Raw genomic sequence first — 24,858 nt, forward strand, 5'->3', positions numbered from 1 at the left:
CAGTAATGGGCTCTCTGTGTCTTAGGTCACCACCGCCCTACTATGCCACAGATCAGGGCGACGTGACGGTGCCCTTTCGCATACCATATCATTCCTGACCCTTTTCCATGGAGCGAACGCGCGGTAGCAAAGATTTCAGCCCATTGTTTTTGTCCCTGAATGCCCTCTTGTCCCTTCCAGCACCCTAATTCATGAGGGCGTAAGGAGATAAGGGATGCTAAGGGTCACGGAATTTCTAGACAGCATAAAAAAAGTAATTCATGGTTAAGATTGGTTATGTTAAGGCGTCCATATCTCCTTGCTTCCTACCTTACGAAGTGTTGAGGGAGGGAGAGGGAGAGCTGGGAAGGAAAGAAGGGAGGGGAAGAGAGAAGAGGAAGAGGGAAGGAAGGAGAGAGGGAAAGAAGGAGAAAGATGTATTCTACTAATCTTCAAACCTTTAGGAAAACCATAGGAAGGAGTGAAGAGATAAAAAGCGTAGAAGCGTATTCGTCCTTGAGTCAGGAACGTCTCAGAGTTACGTATGACCAAATAATGTTGAACCCACGTCGTAATCAGGGAGGGAGAGAGAGAGAGAAGAGTGGTGTAGTGTAATTAATTAACTATACAAACATAATTCGTGGTGCAAATACTGGTTTTCTAATGGAATACGATAATTTTACCCTATACTGACTTAATTCGTGCTGCAAATACTGGTTTTATAATGGAATACGATAATTTTACCCTATACTAACATAATTCGTGCTGCAAATACTGGTTTTATAACGCAATACGATAATTTTACCCTAAGTACGATAAGGAGGTCAGCGGAGTCAAGCAGCCTGATCTCCTTCTCCTCCTCTTCCTCCTCCTCTTCCTAGCGGCGTGAAAAGTAGGTCAACGGGTCACACTTGCCGCTACTGTGTGTCTGTGTGTAAGCAGATGCTAGGTCACGGGAGCCAGCAATAACATGTCTTGGCTATCGATTCGCCCATCTCTCCGTCAGCCGTCCGTCCCGTCCGTCTGGTTAATTATCCGTTCGTCTGCAATTATATCGGCGGTCTATTTACTGGTTTGACCTTGTGATTGTTAAACTTTTACTTTCCTAACGTGTGTGTATTGGTAAAAGTGAGCGCCCTGGAATCTCTCTCTCGCTCTCTTTGTTGTTGTTGATGTCTCGAAGTCGTTGGGTGTTTAGGAAGATAACTAATGAATGGGTTGAGAATTTGTCCCGATTAACATGCGAGAGAGAGAGAGAGAGAGAGAGAGAGAGAGAGAGAGAGAATCTGTGCATATGTAGTAATCTTCCTCCTCCTACGTGACACGGGCAGTAAACACCTTCCATTCGCGTCCCGCCCGCCGCTAAAAACAAGCTGGCATTTTTTTAGTCACCGCCGAGTGGCCTAAGACTACCCACGTGCTGCCCTGAAGACCACCTATCAACCCGGACTCTGGATTCCCTCTAAAGGTGGATTAAAGAAGAGCTCTACCGGGGTAACATGAGATAACCAAGATAGCGCCACTATAAACACCTGCCTGCGCTATAACGAGCTGGGGCCGACCACTAGACCTCACCAAGAAAGTCTACCAGCGCCATGAGCGAAAACAAAAAAAAAATAATCTCCCGCTGAAAAACGTTCTCTTAAAACAAAAAACGTTTAAAATCACAACTGCGGGACCCAATGATTTCCAGGCAACGTTCTTCTGTAAATAAACGTTCCAGAGCTAGTCCAAATCTCAGCCGTTGACTTTTCTTCGTTTCTGGGACACCCCGCGCGGATCGTTGTTGTAGGCCCAAGGTAACGGCCGCAATTACCTCGATTAGGACACAAAAAAAATATGGTGATTAAGCTAATTCTGTACCCGGCGAAACCTTGGCTCGGCAATTACGGCGCTGAAGGGTGTGATGACAGTGCTATACAGGCTCACCATCGTCATCATCGTCATCATCATCATCATCATTTTCACTATCATTTTCATTTTCACCATTTTCATTTTCCTCTTCTTATTCCTCCTCCTCCTCTTCCTCCTCCTCCTCCTCCTTCACCTCCTCATCCTCATCCCCATCCTCGTCATATTCATCATCTAATGCAAAATGGGAATAAATATTAACTTTTTTCTTTATTATGACTTTTCTTCTCTCTCCCTCCCTCGCTCTCTCTCTCTCTCTCTCTCTCTCTCTCTCTCTCTCTCTCTCTCTCTCTCTCTCTCTCTCTCTCTCTCTCTCTCTCTCTCTCTCTCTCTCTCTCTCTCTCTCACACACACACACACACACACACCAACCTACGTCACACAATCCTAAAGCCAAACGTAACTTCCTCTATCCTAACAAAAGTTCATTGGTATATATTTTTTTTTTTTACTTTTTTGTTTCGTAATCTTCGACGTAACAAAAAAATAAAAGACACAGCGATAAAACCCGGATTAATTTCCTCTTAATTCGTATTCATTGTCAGGTTAATGGGTCCTAATGGTTCGACTTATCTTTAATGGCCTGTCTCCAACCCCCACCCTACCTCCTCCCCCCTTTTCCCTCCCTCCCCCTCCTTCTCCTTCCCTCCTTTCTCTCTCCCCTTCTCTGTCTTTTCCTTTTTTCCTTCCCTTTACCATTCTCTAGTATGTGTGTCCCTTCTCCTATCCGATCTCATATGTTCCTTCTTATCTTCCTCCTCCTCCTCCTACCCTCCTTTCTCTCTCTCCCCCTCTCTCTCTTTTTTTCCCTCCCTTTACCATTCTCTACCATGTGTGTCCTGGCTACTATCTGATTTCTCACATGTTCCTCCTTCTCTTCTTCCTCCTCCTCCTCCTGCCCCCCTTTCTCTCTCCCCCTCTCTCTTTCTTTTCTTTTTTTCCCTCCCTTCTTTTCCCGTTCTCTACCATGTGTGTCCTGGCTACTCTCCGATTTCTCATATTTCCCTCCTTTTCTTCCTCCTTCTACCCTCCTTTCTCTCTCTCTCCCCTCTCTTTCTTTTTCTTTTTCCCCTCCCTTTACCATTCTCTACCATGTGTGTCCCGTCTACTTTCCGATTTCCCACGTTCCTCCTCCTACTTTTTCCTCCTTCTCTTCCTCCTCCTCCTCCTCTTCCTCTTCCTGCTACTCCTCTTCATTGTCCTCCATCTCCTTCTATTTAACTAACTTGCTAACTATGTGCCTAACTATCTTAATAATAAACTAACTAATCAACTAAATTACTAACTATATATTCAGTTAATCAGTTAGTGAGTCAGTGTGTTGGTAAGTCTCGTCTATATCTCTTTAATTATATCTGTCATTTATATTTTATCTAACGACTTGCCAATACTAACTACTCCGTCTTTATGTCTGTCTATCTGTCTGTCTGTCCCTGTCTTACGTTTATATATAATCTCCCTTCACCGTCAACTACATAACATCACCAGTCTCACTAACAAGTCCCCTGCCGCTTATATATAATCTCCCTTCACCGTCAACTACATAACATCAATAACATCAGTAACAAGTCCACCTGCACGTCCACTCACCTGACATTCCACGGGCCACTTCACGTTCTGCTGGGCACACGCTTCACGCACCACGCCGTACAGGTCGCGGGCGTGCGGCGGAGTGGCTGAGCCGTTCCCCGGGGTGGCGTTGGCGGCGGCGGCTTGCAGGCGGTAACACGAGTAGCCGCCCTGCTTTTCCGAGCCTGCGGTGTCATCCTTCCTGGGGTCCTGCAGCGTCCCCATGTTGCATCCTGTAATGGAGAAGGATGTGTTGGTTAGGTAGAGTCCTTTGTGAGCCTGTACCTGGTGTCCTTTGTTTCTTGTTGTGTTAAGGAGTCGTTTTTTACAATGAAGGAAAGAGTTAGCTCGCCTCCTCTCCTTCTTTCTACTTCCTATTAACTCTTTCTTCCTTTCTTCTCTCTCTCTCTTCACCCTATTTTCCTCCATTTCTTCACCTTTTCTCTTGTTTCTTTCACTCCCATTAACTCCCTTCTTCTCCTTTTCCTTTCTTCTTCTCTCTCGCCTTCGGTTCTCTCCTATCGTTTCATCTCCCACCTCTTTCCAGTAACAACAAATATACCTTTTTTTTCTTTCCTTCTCTCCTGGTTCTCTCTTTCCCGTTACTCCCTCCCTTTCTAGTTTCCTTTATATATCTTGTCTACTTCGTTTGCTCTCCCTCTTTCTCTCCTCAACTTCACACGACACGACTTCCAATCCTTTCCATTCCCTTCTTTCTTTTTTCTAGTGGTTCTCTTTCTTCTACTCCCTTCCTACCTTCGTTTCCTCCTGTCTTCCTTCATCCATCTTGTCTCCTCCGTTTGCTTCCTCTCTCTCTCTTTCCCAATATCCCAACACGACGAGCCCTGCAGCAGCTTCCCGTAACGGCTGGTCCAACAATACCGTCTTAGGGCTGTTGACAGGGTTACGAGGGGGCCTGACAATCCCTAGTGGCTTTCCGTGCAGCCTGAGAACCCGATCCACACACACACACACACACACACACACACACACACACACACGGCGAGTCTTCCTACCGTTTCTTCCTTCCCTTTCCTTTTTAACTTTCTATCTTTGCATTTCCGAGTGTCCTCAAATACAACTGCAAGAGGGAATGAGTACGTCTTGCTAGCTTGAATTTCCTAGTTGCCCGTTCTCGTAATCTGCTTCTTCTCTTCTTTGCCTTTCCCAGTGTCTTCAAACGGAACTGGTAGAGAGAATGAGTACGTCTTGCTAGCTTGAATTTCCTAGTTGCCCGCTCTCGTAATCTACTTCTCCTCTTCTTTGCCTTTCCCTGTGTCTTCAAACGGAACTGGTAGAGATAATGGATACGTCTTGCTAGCTTGAATTTCCTAGTTGCCCGCTCCGTAGTCAACTTCTCCTCTTCTTTGCCTTTCCCAGTGTTATCAAATGAAACTGCTAGAGAGAATGGATACGTCTTGCTATGGTGAATTTCTCAGTTGCTTGTTCTCGAAATCTACTCTCTCCTTCCCTTTCTGGTCGTCCCTCCTTCCAACACCACCACTTCTACTACTACTACATCCTGCTACTACTGTCACCACCACCACCGTCACTACCACCACCAGTATACGCAGGGTCAACACCAATCAATACCCCTTTCATCAACTCCACACCCACCAGCACTCCTTCCAAGAATCTCTGCTTCTCGTTCTTGATATACGCTTCTCCCCCCTTGACCAGTATCCTCAGACGCTCAAGGCTCCCACAACAACCATTTCCCAAGGCCACAAAGGAGATTAGTCAGGTTCTCATGAGTGGTTGTTCACGTTCATGCTGCAGAGGACTTGTCAAACTATCACTAGGCTTATAAAACTACCCCTAATGCATATACTAACGCCACAACCTCTACGAAAGGCTTGTCAGATGTGCGTGTGTGAGTCGCGATGTGTTTAAGAATGTGGGCCACTGACTTGCGGATCCGAGGCGAGTTAGAAAATGGTCTTGTTTTAAGTATGCAGATCATTTTGTTTGTCTTTTTTGCTTCTTGATTCATCTCTTCCAATCTTTTAATCTCTTTCTTCTCTTTGTTCAGTAAGGATACCAGAGTCTTCTTCCTTTAACTTTTCTTCTTTTCTTCTTCCTCTTCTCCTTCATCATCTTTCTTTCTTTCATCTCTTTCCTCCTCTTTTTTCTGTGTTCTATGTCTTCTTCCTTTTTTTCTTCCTTCTCTTCTTCCTCTTCCTTCTCTTTCATCATTCATTCCTTTTTGCACACACACACACACACACACACACACACACACACACACACACACACACACACACACACACACACACACACACACACACAAGAGGAAGGGGGAAGCCAGCTATCTGACGGCACGCTTTCTAGGAATTCAATTATTTTTTCATTGGCGACACGCAGCGGACATGGGCGGCCTTTACACTCACGACCGAAGCTTCCATTATTAACCTATGCCCTTTTCCTTTACCTTCCCATACACTAAAACATTTCGGGGCACATTTGGTAAGGCTTTCGTTAAGGTGGTGGTGGTGGTGGTGGTAGTATTTCCATGGGTAGTTTTATGAGCCTAGTGATAGTCTGACAAGATATTGGTAGAGGTTGTGGTGGTTTTAGTACTTCTATAGGTAATGTTATGATTCTAGTGATAGTTTGACAAGGTATTGGTAGAGGTGGTGGTAGTGTTAGTAGTATTTCCATGGGTAGTTTTATGAGCCTAGTGATCGTTTGACAAGGTATTGGTAGAGGTGGTGGTGTTAGTAGTATTTCCATGGGGGGTAATTTTATGAGCCTAGTAGTAGTTTGACAAGATGGTGGTAGAGGTAGTGGTGTTAGTAGAATTTCCATGGGGTGTAGTTTTATGAGCCTAGTGATCGTTTGACAAGGTACTGGTAGAGGTTGTGGTGGTGGTGGTAGTATTTCCATGGGGGGGGGGGGGGGTAGTTTTATGAGCCTAGTGATAGTTTGACAAGGTATTTGGTAGAGGTTGCGGTGGTGTTAGTATTTCCATGGGGTAGTTTTATGAGCCTTGGTGGTAGTTCGACAAGGCTTCTTCTGCACCATGAACGTGAAAACACTCATGAGAACTCGACTTATCTCCTCTGTGGTCTTTGGAAATAGCTTTTGTGAGAGTCGAAAGTGTTTGAGAATACGGATCTTAAGACACATGAAATAAAGAGACACATGAATAAAAGACACATAAGGAGGCACATGAGACACATAAAGGAGATAAGACACATGAAGAAAGGAGAGAGACACATGAGGAGAGAGGGACATGAATGGGAGAGACACATAAAGAAAATAAAACACATGAAGAAGAGAGAGATACACATGAGAGAGAGATATGAATGAGAGAGACACATAAAGGACAGACACATAAAGGAGACACACAGATAGACACATGATGGTGCGTGCGTGGGCCGTCCCGTCACCACCACCAGCACCGCCGCGAGTCAGGCAAGAGTCAAGTCACACCACTATTGATCACGTTACATGCTACTCTGAGGGACGCACGTCAGCTCCAGGGCCGTGAGCGCGTGAATGACTGCATGGAGACGCTTCCCTGGTGACGCCTGGAACGATTAGACCCTTGCGTACGGTTATTCTGGACTAAGAAGAACGTTACTTGAAGGTTTAGGGTATACAGCTTTCTTGACTTATACACTAATACCCTGAGTGATTGAATAACATATGGAAAGAAATGACACTCAGTTTTTTGCCCTCTCCCTCTCTGTTTTGGCTCAGTAAGTGAAATGTGTGTTGATGTTACCGTAGACTTTCACGGGGCAAGCAAACGAGTGCTGGCTACGTCCTGAGATCTGAAATTTGTCACATAGAGGACCAGACAGAAAGACTTGCTAGCTAACACACTAACATATGGTGCCAATGAAGCTTAGTAAGTGAAAACTTTGTTGGTTTTCCCGTAGACTTTTACTCATGGGGCCAAGAAAACGAAAGAGCGCTGGTAACGTCCCGACACCTAAAACTTAGTACACGGAAAACTAGACTAGACAGACAAGCGGACAGACTAACTAGCACACTAACAACACGTCATGCAAGAGAAGGTGGAGATGCTTTACCCCTCAGCGGGAAGTATCTGGCCTGAAGCTGCCACACATGACTGAACGCTAGGTGGCCCCCTGACCCGAACATGTCCCCGGCCGACACACACAAACACTGCCGATCCTGCTCCTCGTCGTTCTCCCGCTCCTGCTGCACCTACACCAGCCTCAGGAGCTACGATACTTGAGAGGCTTCCCAGGGCATCATCCGTCATGCTGAGCGATGTTTTGGGGCACTGGGAGCTGAGGTAACATGATGGCTGTGTCGGGGTGAGGGAGCGTGGTTGGCGAAGCTTGTCCACCGCCGCTGCCTTCGCCACTATATTGACCTGCGTTCACGTAAGGCTTCCTCCGTGGGTTGCCAGATGTCTCACGTTGTTGTACCGTCAAATTTGCCTCTTCTGGGTTCTTATATATGGTTTGGGTGCTTAAATATGGTGTGGTTCTTTGGTTGTTTAGGCCCGTAAGGTGGAGTCTATGGTTTGAGGGCTTCCAGGAGGGTCGTGGAAGTTGCTGCGAGTCCGAGTTCGTGTCTGAGAAGGAGGCACGTGGCGAAGGGTCGTGAAACAGTACTCCGACGCACGCGAGACTTAGCAAACCTTAACCACCACCACGACGACCACCACGAGTACTTCCATCACCACCACTACCACCACAACCACTACCACTGCTACTACTGCCACTACCACTTCCACCACTAGAAAGACTACTACCATCACCACCATCCCTAATCCAGTACCACCACAACCACCACCACCACCATCCCCTCCATCTTAAGACCACAAGATTTCAACGTTTCTGCCGCAACGTTGATTCGCTCCTAAACGTTTCCCAGAGTCGTTGTTGTTGTTGTTGTTGTTGTTGTTGTTGTGTTACCTATAAGCAATAATTACCTCTATGATGGGGGCTAAATAGGTAAAAAGTGGAGCATTAGACTTTAATTAACAGAAATGGACTACTGATGCTGCCGCCGCTGTTGGGGGTTCAAGGGCGAACTCGTATAAATAAAATAAAAAAGAAAGGAGGTAAAGAAGAACGTATGGAAGGAAGAAAGAAAGAAAGAAAGAAAGGAAGGAAGGAAGGAAGGAAGGAAGGAAGGAAGGAAGGAAGAAGAGGAAGAAAGAAAGAAAGAAAGAAAGAAAGGAAGGAAGGAAGGAAGGAACGAAGGACGGAAAGAAGGAATGAAGGAAAATACAGAATAAGGAATGAAAAAAATAAGCGTGTGTGTGTGTGTGTGTGTGTGTGTGTGTGTGTGTGTGTGTGTGTGTGCTAAACTTACTACCCTTCCTACGTATAATCTTGTGTGAATAGCCAGTGAATGAGAGGATTAAAAAATAAGTGTTTCGCAGTACTCCGCCAATTAGGAAGAGAAGGAGCGAGAGCCCTGACGTTTATGTGTATGTGAACGACGTCTCCTTAGGTGTGGGGGGGGGGGAGGGGGGGGAGTGTGTGTGAGTGTGTGTTTTCTTCTTTGTAAGAGTAAAAAGATAAGAAATTGGGAGAGGTGAGGAGGGAGAGAAAGGGGAAGGAAATAAAGAAGAAGTAGGAGAGGAGAGGAAAAGATTGTAAAGGAGAAAGGAAGAGAAATTAAAAGGAAGTAAGCAGAGAGGAGAGGGACAAAGAAGGAAGGAAGAAAGGAAGGAGAGAGGCAAGGTAAGGAAGAAAGGAAGGAAGGAAGGAAGGAATATATGCACAAAGGAAAGGAAAGGAAAAGAATAGAAATTAGATGAGAAAGAGAAGGAAAAGCGAGGAAAAGAAGGGAAAGGAAATACAAGGAAAAGAAGGGAAGCCAAATAAAAAGAAAGAAAAGAAAGAAAAAGAATGGAAAAGAAAAGAAAAAGAAAACGACGAGAGAGAGAGAGAGAGAGAGAGAGAGAGAGAGAGAGAGAGAGAGAGAGAGAGAGAGAGAGAGAGAGAGAGAGAGAGAGAGAGAGAGAGAGAGAGAGAGAGAGAGAGAGAGAGAGAGAGAGAGAGAGAGAGAGAAGGGGAGGGAGAGAGAAAGAGAGGGCAGACACAGCAATAAAAAGAGGGGTCACCTAACATATTTTTCCCCTCTCACTGGAAGGGGAAACACGCACAAAACCCAGACCAGGACTCAGACGATCTCAACCCTCTCTCCCCTTATAGCCAAACACACGAGACGCCGCACGACACGCCCTCCCCCTTCAAGACCTCCCGTGGCACTGATTAAGACGGGGGCAGCGGCGTGACTATATATACGATAGTTAGTGAATAGATACGATACATGAGCGCCTGGTAGTACGATAAAAGATAACGTTAATGTGATATACGATAGTTTCTTGACGGTGTTAGAAAAGTTAGGTTAAGGATAAGGAAGAGGAGGAGGAGGAGGAAAAGGAGATTAGTAAATAAGCAAAAGAAATAAGGAAAAAAAAAAGGAAGGAAGGAAGGAAAGAATAGACGAAGGGAGAAATAGATTAATAAAAGGAAAACAAGTAAAGAGAGAGAGAGAGAGAGAGAGAGAGAGAGAGAGAGAGAGAGAGAGAGAGAGAGAGAGAGAGAGAGAGAGAGAGAGAGAGAGAGAGAGAGAGAGAGAGAGAGAGAGACACCACCCCCTACACCCCTCCTGCCCCATCCCCCAACCCAAAAGCAAGTGTGTGCGTGCGTGCGTGCGTAAGGAAGGAAGGAAGGAAGAAACTCAGTATACGGAAGTCAGTCAGTCCGCGCGCATTAGGAAACAAAGGTGCAATTTCTGAGGCCAAGTCCATAACTCTTGCCCCAGAGATGCATAACACAAGGAAGGAAGGGAATGAGAGAGAGAGGGAGAGAGGAAGAGAGGGAGGGAGAGTGGAAGGCGCGGGGGACACTGAGATTACCGGAAAATTAGATATTGACGAGTTACGAGAAATATTCCATGTCTGACTGTTCCTAAGGGGCGGGGAGGGGCGGGCGGGGTGAGGAGGTCTGGGTCTTGGTAGGATTAGAGACGGTGCGTATATTACATTCTTCCTCCTTTTGATCGGGGCCGAGTTAGAGCCGGGACGGAAGCGAGGATATGAGAGAGAAGAAGGAGGAGGAGGAGGAGAAGGAGGAAAGAAATAAGCGAAGGAAAGGAAGGAAGGTTTATGGTTGAGGATATGAGGAAGGAGGAGAAGGAGAAGAAAGAGAAGGAGGGGAACAGGAGAGGGAAAGGGGAAGTGAGAGAATGGAGAGAAGAATATTTACGATTTGGAAGAGAAAGAGAAGTAGGAGAGAAGAAGCAAGAAAAACAGAAGAAGGGAAAGGAAGAATGGAAGAAAGAAAAGGAAATAGAAGCCAAGAATTGAGAAAGGAAAGGAGAATAGAGAGACTGGAAAGAAGAAGAGGAGGAGAAAGAGGATAGCGAGAGGAAAAGAGAAGGAAAGGAAGGGAAAGAAGGAAGAAGGAAAAAAAGAAGAAGGGAAAACAGAACAGTGACAAGGACGAAGGGAAAGGAGGAGAAGGAAGGAGGAAAAAAACATGGAGGGGAAAGAAATGACAACTGCACAGGAGGAGGAGGAGGAGGAGGAGGAGGAGAGAAGAGGACGGAAATTAAAAAAGAAAAAAGGAAGAGGAAAAAAGAGGAGTGAAGAGGAAAGACAGATAGGGGATGAAGAGAGAGGGAGAGGAAGGAAGAGGAGAAGGAGGAGGAGGAGGAGGAGGAGGAGAAAAGAGAAGGGAAATTAAAGGAGAAAAAAGGAAGAGGAAAAAAAGAGGAGAGAAGAGGAAAGACTGATAGGGGATGAGGAGAGAGATGGAGGAGGAGGAAGTGGAAGAAGAGGTCGTGATGGGGCTGAGGTCACGCTGATTTGACCCCCGGTGTGGTAGCGTGTGGTCGAGAGGTCACTGACTCACCACCACCACCACCACCGCCATCACCACTACCACCACCACCACCACCGCCACCACCACCACCGCCACCACCACCACCACCACCACCGCCACCGCCACCACCACCACCACCACCACCGCCACCACCACCACCACCGCCATCACCACCACCACCGCCACCACCACCACCACCACCGTCATTAACCCTTCCCAGAGCACAATAAAAGCCTTTGGAACCTTTATTGATCTTTTACATCGTTACTGTCATCTATAGTTTGTGCGTTTGTATGTTGGTGAGGTGTTGGATAGCTTATGTATCATCACACTTATTAAGAACCTTACTACACCGTCACTACTACTACTACTACTACTACTACTACTACTACTACCACCACCACTACCACTGCTACTACTACTACTACTACTACTACTACTACTACTACTACTACTACTACTTCTACTACTACTACTACTACTACTACTACTGCTACCATGACCATTCCTGACCTTACACTATACATAAATAAAGAAAAAAGAAAGAAAGAAAGCAAGAGAAAAAGAGAAAGAAAGAAAAAAGAAAGAAAGAAAGAAAGAAAGAAAGAGAGTAGGAAGCAAAGTCTAGTTAATCTGAGTCACGTGTGTAATGCAGTTTTTTTCTTCTTCTTTTTCTTCTTTTCACACACACACACACACACACACACACACACACACACACACACACACACACACACACACACACACACACACACACACACACACACACACACACACTTATTTCTTTTTTTATATATATGTGTAATTTCTGACGTGACCACAATTTTTATATTTTTTATTTCAACTTCCTTTTTTTTCTTTCTTCTTCCTTCTTTTACTAAATTAATTCTACGTTTTTTTATTATTTTTTGTATTTTCTGTATTTTTTTTCTCTCATTTATTTAACTTTTTTTTACTTCATTTCCTTAATTCTCTTTTGATTCACTTTTCTTATTCATTCTCTCTCTCTCTCTCTCTCTCTCTCTCTCTCTCTCTCTCTCTCTCTCTCTCTCTCTCTCTCTCTCTCTCTCTCTCTCTCTCTCTCTCTCTCTCTCTCTCTCTCTCTCTCGTGTTCATATACTTTTATGTTCCCTAATTCTTTGAGGGATGATTCACTACGAGCTGCCTTCCAAGATTGAGTATTTCTCCTTTTTGTTATTATTTTCTCTATCTCATTTTGCCTTGTTTTAAAATCTCGGCAACTGAAATGGGTGTTCTCTTTCTTTAACTTCAAATTAGTCTCTTTTCCTACACTTAAGCAACACAAGATATCGGTAACTTAAATGTGTGTTCTCTTTCATTAACTTCAAATTAGTCTCCTTTCCTACAATTAAGCAACACAGGATCTCGGCAACTTAAATGTGTGTTCTTTTTCTTTAACTTCAAATTAGTCTCCTTTCTTACGCTTAAGCAACACAAGATTTCGGCAATGTAAATGTGTGTTCCCTTTCTTTAACTACAAATTCGCCTCCTTTCCTACACTTAAGCACCACAAGATCTCGGCAACTTAAATGTGTGTGCTTTTTCTTTAACTTCAATTTCGTCTCCTTTCCTACACTTAAGCAACACAGGATCTCGGCAACTTAAATGTGTGTTCTTTTTCTTTAACTTCAAATTCGTCTCCTTTCCTACACTTAAGCAACACAAGATCTCGGCAACTTAAATGTGTGTTCTTTTTCTTTAACTTCAAATTCGTCTCTTTTCCTACACTTAAGCAACACAAGATATCGGTAACTTAAATGTGTGTTCTCTTTCTTTAACTTCAATTTCGTCTCCTTTCCTACACTTAGCAAGCTCGTTCTTTACCCTTCCAATGAGTTTCAGTTTTTTCTTTTTTTCTTATATTCTAATTTCGGCTTCCTATACTGTTTTCTCCTTCTCGTTTTGCCTCCTTCGAATTGCGTTAACCTAGACACCAAATCAGTCTTCTCTTTAACGTTTTACCAAAGACTTTTACCTCGGAAGGATGGCACGGCAAGTTGAAAAGTAAATAAGAAAAAATGGGGTATAGTGCTCTTTCTTGGACGCCTCGCTCGTTGGCAATGTGCTTGTTTGTAACTTACTTGGCATTCTCTCTTTACATACATTGCGTTAGGTCAGTCAGTCTCAGTTGGTGGATAAGAAACCAAGACAAAAATAGCATATGGACGATTTTCCTGGAAGCCTCGTTCGTGGCGTTGGCAAAACTGAGCTAGATTGTAAATTACTGTACGTTCTCCCTTTATTCTTTCTGTTTTAAGGTCAGACTCACTTAACCTCGTGGAGAAACTAGGGCATGGTCATTTTTCTGGGAGGCCTCTTGGTCGGCATTCGCAATACTGTGCTAGATTGCAAGGGTGATGGCGGTGGTGCTTGGCTTAGAGGGATGGAAGGGAAGGAGGAGGAGGAAGGAGGAGGAGGGGAGAGACGGGGCCATTCTGAAGGTGGGATGATTAGAGACCCTTCCGTTGGCTTTCTTATCATCAAGTGGAGTTCGAGGGACGTTCCGAGAAATTGTCACATCCGCCTCGACGTCGCAAGCCTAGATTCTCCCTCCCCAGAAAATGACCCGTGGCGTGAAAGTCGAATGTGAACCTGATTTAAAGTTTTTTTTGTCTCCCGTGCCAATTTTTCTTACGGCGAAATTCCACGAACGGCCCCGGCAATGAAAGTTTTATTTGTTTTAATGCTGGATAATCACGAAGCTCGCGAGAAGACACGTGAGGCGGGGGAGCGTGGCGAGGGTGAGTGCGGGACAGCGGGCACGTGCAGACACAACCACAGTCACCCAGCCAGCCAAGATGCACACTCTGAGACGCTTTCGGCTCTCACAACCACTTCTAAGGGCCACAATGGAGACAAGTCGAGTTCATGGTACATAAGCCTTGTCAAACTATCACTAGGCTCTTAAAACTACCCATGGAAATACCCAGAACAGTCTCTACGAAAGCCTTATTAAATGTGGGGCAGAGTTCTCAGACGCTCTAAGCCCTCACAACCGCTATTTCCAAAGGCCGCAAAGGAGAGTAATCGGGTTGTCATGGCCGTTTTTCACATTCATTGTACAGAAGCCTTGTCAAACTATCACTAGGCTCTTAAAACTACCCATGGAAATGCCCGCAACTGACTCTCCGAAAGCCTTATCAAATGTGGCCGCAAAGGAGCTTAATCGGGTTCTCAGGAGTGTTTTTCACGTTCACGGTGCAGAGGACACACACACACACACACACACACACACACACACACACACACACACACACACACACACACAAGGTAATTATAAAGGCAACATAATAACAAGATCGAACACCTTTCCTTCCCTTCCTATCCTTTCCCTTCCTCCCAAATCATCCTCATCATCAGCGGCGTTAGTGTGAAGGGGGAGAAGGAGGAGGAGGAGAAGAAAGGAAGGAAAATAAAAAGGAAGAAAATAAATCGCAGGGAACCAAAATACCTCGCGGGTGGTGGTGGTGGTGGTAGTGGTGGCGACCGTAATGAATGGAATTAATATTGACTCACGCTGCTGGTGGTGGTGGTGGTGGTGGCGGTGATGATGGTGGTAGTGGTGATGATGATGGTTTCTTTCTTTGTAGGAGGAACAGGAAGATGAATAGTAGTTGTTGTTTTTTTTCTTATTTTTTACCTTTTTTTATTATTTAGCTTTTCATACACAACAACAACAACAACAACAACAACAACAACAACAACAAGATAATACAAACACTAAATGACACACACACACACACACACACACACACACACACACACACACACACACACACACACACACACACACACACACACACACACACACTGCACCAAAGTAAAATATATATAAAAAACGAAAGAAAAGAAAACATACACAAAAAATAACTCGGCGGGGAACTATTCCTTCTTCAAATCACCACACAGATCACCACCAAATCACCACACAAGTCACCACGCAAATCACCCTTAGTAAGAGTCACCACACACACACACACACACACACACTCATACTGCCGTCGAGTCAATGCACCAAAGGACTGCAAAGTGAAGGGAAGGAAAGGCAACGAGAGGGTGGGAAATTACAGGCTACTCGACACATTGCAGGGACATAAAGACGAGCCCGAGGGTGTGTAAAATATATGTATCTAGTCTAATATGTCTTTTCTATCTATCTAACAAGTCTATTATCTACTTATTCAGTCTATCTAGTCTGGTCTGTATAAGCAATTTATATCCTTCTTTCCTAAGTTCACCTGGTTGCTTGTCCACTCTGCGTCTGTCCACCCACACGCACGTCTTTCCCGTTCTTTCATTCCTTCCTCCTGGTTAATTGGCAACACTGCTACGCCTCCAGCTGTCCCCTGTCCTCCGTTTCACCCCCTTCCCCTCGCCTGGCCTGCCGCCCCTCTCGTTCTCCTGCCCGCCCACCCACCCGCCGCCGCCTCACTCCCTACCCGTTCCCGCCCACCCCCTCTCTCTCTCTCTCTCTCTCTTGACCCACGTCCACCCCCTCACTGAAACTGTAATGTGATTGAGGCCAAGGTCTCCGTGAAGGCTGCTGCTGGACACACACACGCACACATACACACACACACACACACACACACACACACACACACACCTTCGTATTTCACTTCGTATTTCAGTGTCAAATTTACTATGTGCTCTGCCTACTCGCTCTCTCGCTCGCTCAATCGCTTTGCTGGCTTGAGCTGTAATCATCTTATTAACCTGTCGGACAAATGGAGATGATTTCCAAGAACCGCTAAGTAAAAATACAATAACTCTGTGTGTGTGTGTGTGTGTGTGTGTGTGTGTGTGGGAGTATGTGTGTGTGTGTGTGTGTGGAGGGGGTTTAATAGGTGTGTGTGTGTGTGTGTGTGTGTGTGTGTGTGTGTGTGTGTGTGTGTGTGTGTGTAGATGTGAGTGCTTATCTAAAAATACTTGGTCAGTGAGCCCCGTTCATGCCTTCCTTTTAAAACTCATTCGAAGGGTAAAAATCTTGCCTAAATGTTCTGATCTGGAGTTTAAGTTAGTGAAGAGCACATGAAATGGATGCTCTGAGGAAAACTAACACGCAGACATTAAAACAGAAGGAAGAAATGGAAAGGAAAGAAGAGAGGAAGGAAGGAAGGAAGAAAATAAAGGATGATTAAGAGTAAGGCGCCATTTGGCAGGTCTCTAAAGAAAAGAAGAAAGGAAGGAAGGGAGAAAAAACACTAAAACAGAAGGAAGAAATGGAAAGAAAAGAAGAGAGGAAGGAAGGAAGGAAGCAAAAAGGATGATTAAGAGAAAGGCGTCATTTGTCACGTCTCTAAAGAAAAAAAGAAAGAAAGGAAGGAAGGCAGACAAAAAATTAAAACAGAAGGAAGAAATGGAAACAAAAGAAGAAAGGAAGGAAGGAAAAAAAAAGGATGATTAAGAGAAAGGCGTCATTTGTCACGTCACTAAAGAAAAGAAGAAAGGAAGGAAGGGAGAAAAAACATTAAAACAGAAGGAAGAAATGGAAAGAAAAGAAGAGAGGAAGGAAGAAAGGGAACAAAAAAAGGATGATTAAGAGTAAGGCGTCATTTGTCACGTCTCTAAAGAAAAGAAGAAAGGAAGGAAGGGAGAAAAAACACTAAAACAGAAGGAAGAAATGGAAAGAAAAGAAGAGAGGAAGGAAGGAAGGAAGAAAAAAAGGATGATTAAGAGTAAGGCGCCATTTGTCACGTCTCTAAAGAAAAGAAGAAAGGAAGGAAGGGAGAAAAAACACTAAAACAGAAGGAAGAAATGGAAAGAAAAGAAGAGAGGAAGGAAGGAAGGAACAAAAAAAGGATGATTAAGAGTAAGGCGTCATTTGTCACGTCTCTAAAGAAAAGAAGAAAGGAAGGAAGGGAGACAAAAAATTAAAACAGAAGGAAGAAATGGAAACAAAAGAAGAAAGGAAGGAAGGAAGAAAAAAAGGATGATTAAGAGAAAGGCGTCATTTGTCACGTCTCTAAAGAAAAAAAAAAAGAAAGGAAGGGAGTGAGAAAAAAAAGATAATTAGGAGAAAGATGTCATTTGTCACGTCACTGTTTCCCATCCGTGTGTCTTGAATGGGTGAAGGAAGAGAGAGTTACAGGTTGGCTCATCGGTAAAAGCCTCGACTCCACAACTATAAGCCCATGGTTCGAGGGTCAAGCATATCGCAACCTGGTAAGAGTCACTCCATTATTTGTGTCTTGAATGGGTGAAGGAAGAGACAGTTACAGGTTGGCTCACCGGTAAAAGCCTCGACTCCACAACTATAGGCCCAGGGTTCGAGGTTCAGGCATATCTTAACCTGGTAAGAGTCAGTCCATTATCTATATAGAGCGTGAAGATACAACGTGTGCGCGGGGTTACTAAACTTTGCTAACCGTTAAATCTTTGTTTGTACGACGATTTCCAACTTTAATCCTGCAATTTATTTCTCTCTTCGTCATTTCTTTCTTTCTTTCCTTCATTCATTCTGTCATTCATTCCTTTGCTGACATACTCTCTCTCTCTCTCTCTCTCTCTCTCTCTCTCTCTCTCTCTCTGCTCTGTGTCTGTCTGTGTGTGTGTGTCTGTGTGTGTGTGTGTGTGAGTGTGTGTAAGTGCGGTGCGTGCGTGCGTGCTGTCCCTCGGTTGCATTCCAAGTCCCGGCCGGCAATACCACGGGCCATAAACCATCCAAGGGAATAGAACTGGTAACTGACCCCGACCGTGTCCATTTCCTGAGAGCCCAGAGGAGGTGAGGGGACGGGAAGGGAGCGGTAGGGAGTGGCGGATTGGTAAGGGTGGAAGGGTTGCCACGAGAGAGAGAGGAGGAGGAAAGGGGAGAAGAACAGGGATAGTGTAGAAGGAAGAGGAAGATAAGGAAAGGAAGGGAAGGGAGTGGAGGATTGATAGAAGGATGAATTGACGTGACAGAAGAGAGAGAGAAGAGAGAATGGACGAGAGTAGATGGAGGATAAGAAGGAAGGAAATGAAAGAACTGCTAAAAGAAAGGAAGAAGGAGGAAGAAGAGGAGAAGAAGAGAGAAGGTACAGTATGAATGGAAAAGAAGATAGTGGATGAAGTAAGTAGACGAAAAAAAAAGAAAAAGAAAGAAAGGAGAGGGAAGGAAGGGAGGGAGAACTGAAAATATAATATGACGTTGATGAAGAAAAAGAGAAACAAAGAAAACTGGATTAGACAGAAAGGAAGGAAGGAAGAGGCAATAAAGGAGAGAATAAAGGGGAGAGGGAACAGAGTAGAAGAGAGAGAGAGAGAGAGAGAGAGAGAGAGAGAGAGAGAGAGAGAGGAACCAACAAAGAGAGGGAAGGAGAGAGAGGGAGAGAGAAAGGAAGAGAAGGAAAGGAGAAAGATAAGGAGGAAGAGTCACACCACCATCCCTCTCCCTCTCTCTCTCTCTCTCTCTCTCTCTCTCTCTCTCTCTCTCTCTCTGACGCCATAAGATCGGTGCGCCAACTTCAGCCTTGAGATGGAGCTATTAAGAAAATTAACCAGTAATAAAAAAGAAAGAAAAAGAAGAAGAAGAAGAAGAAGAAGAAGGCGAGTCAGGGGAAGGGAGGGAACGACAACAACAACAACAATAACAACAACAATAAAAACAACAAGAACAGAAGAAGAACAAGAACGAGAACAACAACAACTACTACTACTACCACTACTACTACTACTACCACTACTACCACTACTACCACTACTACTACCACCACCACCACCACCACCACCACGGCAATAGGTGCACAGGGGGCCCTTGTGTCCACCCTCGGCGGGACATATTGATAAATTGATTAGGTGAGCGTAACGCCGCGTGACTCCCCGTTGTTACACACTCTTGCCAGGTAGCCAGCCAGGTAGGAAGCACAGGCGGCCCCTCCTATCACCCCCTTCCTCCTCCTCCTCCTCCTCGTTCTAAGCCGGGTCCACTCTTCCTCCCCTTCCCCTTCGAAACAATGGTCCAGACTACCTCAACCCGACCCCTCTGGTGTGTTTTGTTGGGCTTTTTTTTTGTTTTTTGTTTTTTACAGTTCCAACGCCTCGTGGGCAAAGGTGACAGGTGCTTCCTCCGTGGTCTGTCAAGGCTTTCATGGTCTGTCAAGGCTTGTAGAGTTTTATGTTAAGGCTTTCGGCACTCCACACACACACACACAAGCCTGAAATCGCTCTTCCTCGTTCACGCCTCGAGTTGAAAGTTCCTGTTGTCTCCTTTAGGTAAAATTACTGTTCGAATGAGTCCTGTGCATGGATAATTCAGGCTTTCGAGGTGTGTCCAGGCTTTCGGCAGCCCACACAAGCCTGAAATCGCTCTGCCTCCTTCACGCCTCGAGTTGAAAGTTCCTGTTGTCTCCTTTAGGTAAAATTACTCTTCGAATGAGTCCTGTGCATGGATAATTCAGGCTTTCGAGGTGTGTCCAGGCTTCCGGCACCCCACACAAGCCTCAAGCGGCCCTCAACACACCTTCCTTCTTCACTCCTCTAGTTAAATGTCCTTCTTGGTTTCTGAAGGTAAAATTAAGGTTCAAATGAGTCCTGTGCATGGATAATTCAGGTTCTCAAGGTCTGCCCAGGCTTCCGGCAGCCCACACAAGCCTCAAGCGGCCCTCAACACACCTTCCCCTTCCCCGCCATGAGTCAGAGGTCCCCGGAGGCTCCTAAAGGCAAAATTACTGTTCTAGCGAGTGGTGTGCATGAGTAACACAGCCTTGGTAGCTCCCAGAACCCTCGCGTCGCCCTCCTTGCGTCCTCTCCCCTTCAAGACTCGAGTATGAAGTCCCATATTATAAAACTCATCACTCTTAGCACATCTTATACCTTCCTCTTTCCTTTCCTTTGTTTTTCTTTCTTTCTTTTCCTCCTTTCCTATTCTTTCGTTCCCTCTTCCGCCCCCCTTCGCCCTTGCTCAAGTTAAGTTATAAGTCCCTGTTGTTTCCTGTTTCAAAAGGCTGCATCGGGGTTTCCATGTGTGGTTTCCGGAGCCTGGCGGTATGGTTTGGCAAGGCTTCCGCGGTGTGAACGGGGAAAAGACTCTTGATAACCCGACGTAGCTTCTCTCCAACCCCGGTCCATTTCCCTCCCACATCGCCACACGGGTTCAAACTATCTCAAGACTCCTTCGGCAGCCCCTAGTGCCCTCGTACCACTGAGCAGACCCGTGAAGGTAAAAGTCTATGCAGAATCGTGTGGACAAACTTCCAGCAGGTCTCACGTCCTTTCTCGTCCCATTCAACCTTCCCGCCTAAAGTCTAAGAATGGTATTACAAGACACTTCCGTTTTTCACATTAACAATTTCTAAAGGTCAAAGAGGGGGTCAGTCGGGTTCTAATGAGTGTTTCCTTAGGTTCACGGTACAGAAGAAGGGTCAAACTAACACCAGGGTCATAAAACTACTCCTGGAAATGCCCACAACTCCTACGAAAGCCTTGTCAAATATGTGTTCTTGGGCGGCGGAATGTTTTGTAATACGACCCAAGTTCCCAGTGGGGTCTTGAAGGCAGAATTACAGTGTTCTTGCGAAGTGTGTGGGCAGGCGCTGGTCTCTCTACGGCCCCCGGGAGCGTCGTGCGAGCAAGGACGAATAATTTATAATCTCGCGAGGCGCTCCACCCAACGGCGTCTCTCGTATACCGCCAACGAGAACATTTTACTTCGCAGGAGGAGGAGGAGGAGGTGGAGGAGAGAGACAGGCATGCTTGGAGGAGGAGTTAGATGTTATGTTATTTGTTTGTTATATTTTCTGTTCTCTCCCGTTTTTGTTCTATCTCTGTTCTTTCCTCCATCCTCCCTACTGCTTCTTCTCTCTCTCCTCTTCTCTCTTCTCTTCCTTCTCCTCCTCTCCACTCTTCCTTCCTTTTCCTCCTCTTCCTCCATCTACGTTATCCTGTTTTCTTCTTTTTCCTTCCTTCTATCTCTTCCCTCTCCTCCCTTTCTTTTATAATTCCTTTCCTTCCTTTCGCGCGCACACACACACACACACACACACACACACACACACACACACACACACACACACACACACACACACACACACACACACACACACACACACACCCTCGCATGCACAAACAGACACAGTAGAGTTAATTGCAGCTGTTAAGAGCGGCCATTACCACGCACACGAGAAAATGTTCAAGACTGTGTACGCTAACTCCTCCTCCTCCTCTTCTTCTTCCTCCTCCTCCTCCTCTTCTTCTTCTCTTTGTTTCGTATTCTCCTCCTCCTCCTCCTCCTTCTCCTCTCGTCTCGTCTCCTTCCTACCCCTTCCTTTCCTCTTCTTCCTCCTCCTCTTCTTCTTCTTCTTCTCTTTGTTTCGTATTCTCCTCCTCCTCTTCCTCCTCCTTCTCCTTGTTTCTTATTCTCCCCCTCCTCCTCCTCCTCCTCCTCTCGTCTCCTTCGTATCCCTTCCGTTCCTTTTCTTCTCCTCCTCCATCTACTATATCCCGTTCATCTGCTTTTCCATTCATTAATTCTATCTAGCTATTCATACACACGGTCCAGCCTCGTTACTGAGTCTGAACTGAGTCTTAAACTGCCGCCGGACTTTCCATTATACCTCGTCAGGCCTCACGTCTCCATGGGTGTGCGTGCGGAGACTTCCGTGATTGCCGAGGAATTGCATGCGATGGGTGGGTGGTATGTGGCGCAAGAGGGAGAGACAGGGAGAGGGTATACGGTGTTCTGAAATGCGTGTGAGGTTTTGCGATTTCCTTTACGTGCCTCATTTTAAACGTGAAAAACAGGTATAGACTTCGGAAAAAACTTGCATGCGATGGGTGGGTGCTACGTGGCGCAAGAGGGAGAAAAACAGAGGGTATACGGTGTTCTGAAATGTATGTGAGGTATTGCGATTTCCCTTACGTGCTTCATCTTAAACGTGAAAAACAGGTATAGACTTCGGAGAAAACTTGCATGCGATGGGTGGGTGCTACGTGGCGCAAGAGGGAGAGAGAGAGAGGGACTACGATGTTTTGAAATGCTCTGGAACTATTGCAATTTCCTTTACTTCCTTACTTTAAACGTCAAAAACATGTACAGACTTCGGAGGAAACTTACATGCGATGGGTGGATGCTACGTGGCGCAAGAGAGAGAGAGATAGAGGGACTATGATGTTTTGAAATGCTTTGGAACTATTGCAATCTCCTTTTCCTGTTTTACTTTAATCGTGAAAAGAATCCGTCAGGTCTAGTTCAAGTCCCGCCCGCCGAGTGGCTTAAAACTACCCACGTGCTGTCCTGAAGACCACCTATCAACCCGGGCACTGGTGGAACTCTCTACAGTGAAGCGAAGATGAGTTCCGGGGGGGCAGAATGAGCCGAACAAGACGGCGCCACTATAAAACTTACCTGCGCCACGGACCACCACCAGACCCAATCAGGATAGCCTACCGATGCAACGGCCGAACGGACAAAAAATAAATAAAATAAATAAATAAGTATATGGTTAAAAAGAGAGAAAAATGCCATGTTTTGAAATTTATGGGGTTATAATATCCTCTTGTAATTTTCCTCTACGCTCTTTCGCTCTACTTAAAACGTACAAAAGAAATATAAAAAAAATGTTTAAAGAAAGAAAACTGGCATGCTCTGAAATTTTAGGGGGGTATATCCTATTGCAATTTCCCTTACACTGTGTTCTACTTAAACGTGAAAGGAATGCACAAACTCTGGGTTAGCGAGAACTATGTATTCAGGGCACGTTAACCCGTCCGCTGCGATTGGCACGGATTTCGCCTTCACTGGTAGCCTGGTAAAATATGCTCCCAGGTCCTTCTGTGCCTCTGTGGTGGGTAGTGGAGTGTTTCCCATGTGGTATTGGTATGCTGGATTTCCCCTCCCAAGATGCGTGACCTCACAGTTTTCTTCACTAAATTGTAGCAGCCACTTTTTGTTTCACTCCTGTAGCTTGGTGTCTTCTTGTAGGAAATCCGCATCCAAGGGGTTAAGACTCACACATTCTTCCTCCTCTTCCACGCACTTCCAGCAATAGAATAAAAACCGTAGTAACACTGATCCCCTATAACGTAATCCAGGGCTTATGGGGTATTCTGAACGTGGTGATATTTATTAACGGGGCTCGTAAGACCATAAAGGTGTATATATAGAAATGTGCCGAACGGGGGAGGAAAAGTGGAGAGTGAGAGAGATAATCCGCTGGTAATGTCATGGCTAGTTTCGTTCTGTGGTTGGGTTATGATATTCGTTCTTCTTCGCCCTCCTCCTCTTCGCCTGACCTCAACCATGCGAAAAGAAAGACATAACACGAAGAAAATACTACACTGTTGCCACACGAGCCCCGCCGTCACGCAAAAGAAGAAGAAAGGAAAGATTTTGTCCCGAATTCCCAAGCATTTCTGAGCACACACACACACACACACACAGTCACATTTGGTAAGGCTGTCGTAGAGGTTGTGGGTGGGTGTTTCCTAAGTAGTTTTCTGAGCCTAGTGATAGTTTGACCCTTCTTCTGCACCATGAACGCGATATGCACTCATGAGAACATATGACAAGGCTTTCGTAGAGATTGTGGGTGTGGTGTTAGTATTTCCATGGTGGGTAGTTTTGTGAGCCTGGGGATAGTTTGACCCTTCTTCTGTACCATGAACCGAAAATACTACTCATGAGAACACTTGATAAGGCTTTAGTAGAGGAGGTTATGGTGCTAGTATTTCCATGGGGGGTAGTTTTATGAGCCTACTGATAGACTGACTCATGGGAAACCGACCCTCTCTCACACCGCCCTTTACTAAGATGTTACTGAAGAAAAAGACTGGTGATGTATAATCCAAGTCCCCAAATGGTAATAATAATGATAAAAAAAAATGTGACTGCTAGAATGGCTTTGGGGTGACTCTTTCTCTGTCCCTAAGGTGCAGTGGCTCGGGGGTAAGGCAGGAGGGGAGCAGGAAGGGGGGGGGGCGCCAATAGGGTTTCTAATTAGCAGAGAAATGTACAGGTAGCGGCCGTCGCGTGTGGCAGGCGAGGTGGTGTGGGGTGTGCGTCACGCTGAGCTCTGCCGCCCTGTGCCTCCCCTCCCCTTCCCTTCCCTTCCCTGTCTTTCCCCTCTCTCCCTTCCCTCTCCTCTTCTTCTTCTTCTTCCTTCCTGTCTGTCTCTCTTTCTTCCTTCCTTCCTCTCCTCTTCCTGTTCCTGTTCCTCTTCTTCCCTTCCCTCCCTTGACTGTCCCCTCTCTCCCTTCCCCCTCTTTTTCTCCCTTCCTGTCTGTCTCTTTCTTCCTTCCTTCCTCTCCTCTTCCTGTTCCTGTTCCCCTTCTTCCCTTCCCTTCCCCCTCTTCTTCTTCTTCCTTCTCTCTTTCTCCCCTTCTGTCTGTCTCTTTCTTCCTTCCTCTCCTCTTCTTCCTGTTCCTCTTCTTCCCTTCCCTGTCCCCTCCTCTTCCTCCTCCTCTTCTTCTTCTCCCTTCTCTGTCTGTCTCTTTCTTCCTCGTCTCCTCTTCTAGCTCCTCTTCTTCCCTCGCTTCTTCCCCTTCTGTATTTCCAAGTGCTCCCCTCCTCTCCTCTCCCTTCCTTCCATTACACTCCTTGTCCTTCCCTTCTACCCTTCCAGACCCTCTTCTTCCC

At 45.6% G+C, this 24,858-nt stretch overlaps 1 protein-coding gene across 4 annotated transcripts in view; it reads right to left on the minus strand.

Annotated features, from left to right (window-relative positions):
• The window catches only part of LOC126997668 (cytosolic carboxypeptidase 2-like), a 59,594-nt gene that overhangs the window by 30,001 nt on the left and 4,735 nt on the right, over positions 1-24,858 (minus strand). Inside the window, exons 1-2 of one of the 4 annotated variants that reach the window (XM_050858895.1) lie at positions 7,500-8,106; positions 3,481-3,692 (exon numbers count right to left, since the gene is read on the minus strand). In XM_050858895.1, coding sequence (XP_050714852.1) covers positions 3,481-3,692; positions 7,500-7,572 — 285 coding nt within the window. In that variant the 5' untranslated portion in view covers positions 7,573-8,106. Of the gene's footprint in view, positions 1-3,480; positions 3,693-7,499; positions 8,112-24,858 lie in introns of those variants that run through there. The other 3 variants (XM_050858894.1, XM_050858897.1, XM_050858896.1) reach the window with 3 other exon arrangements.

This window comes from Eriocheir sinensis, chromosome 12 (assembly GCF_024679095.1).
Source record: "Eriocheir sinensis breed Jianghai 21 chromosome 12, ASM2467909v1, whole genome shotgun sequence".
Classification (NCBI taxonomy): domain Eukaryota; kingdom Metazoa; phylum Arthropoda; class Malacostraca; order Decapoda; family Varunidae; genus Eriocheir; species Eriocheir sinensis.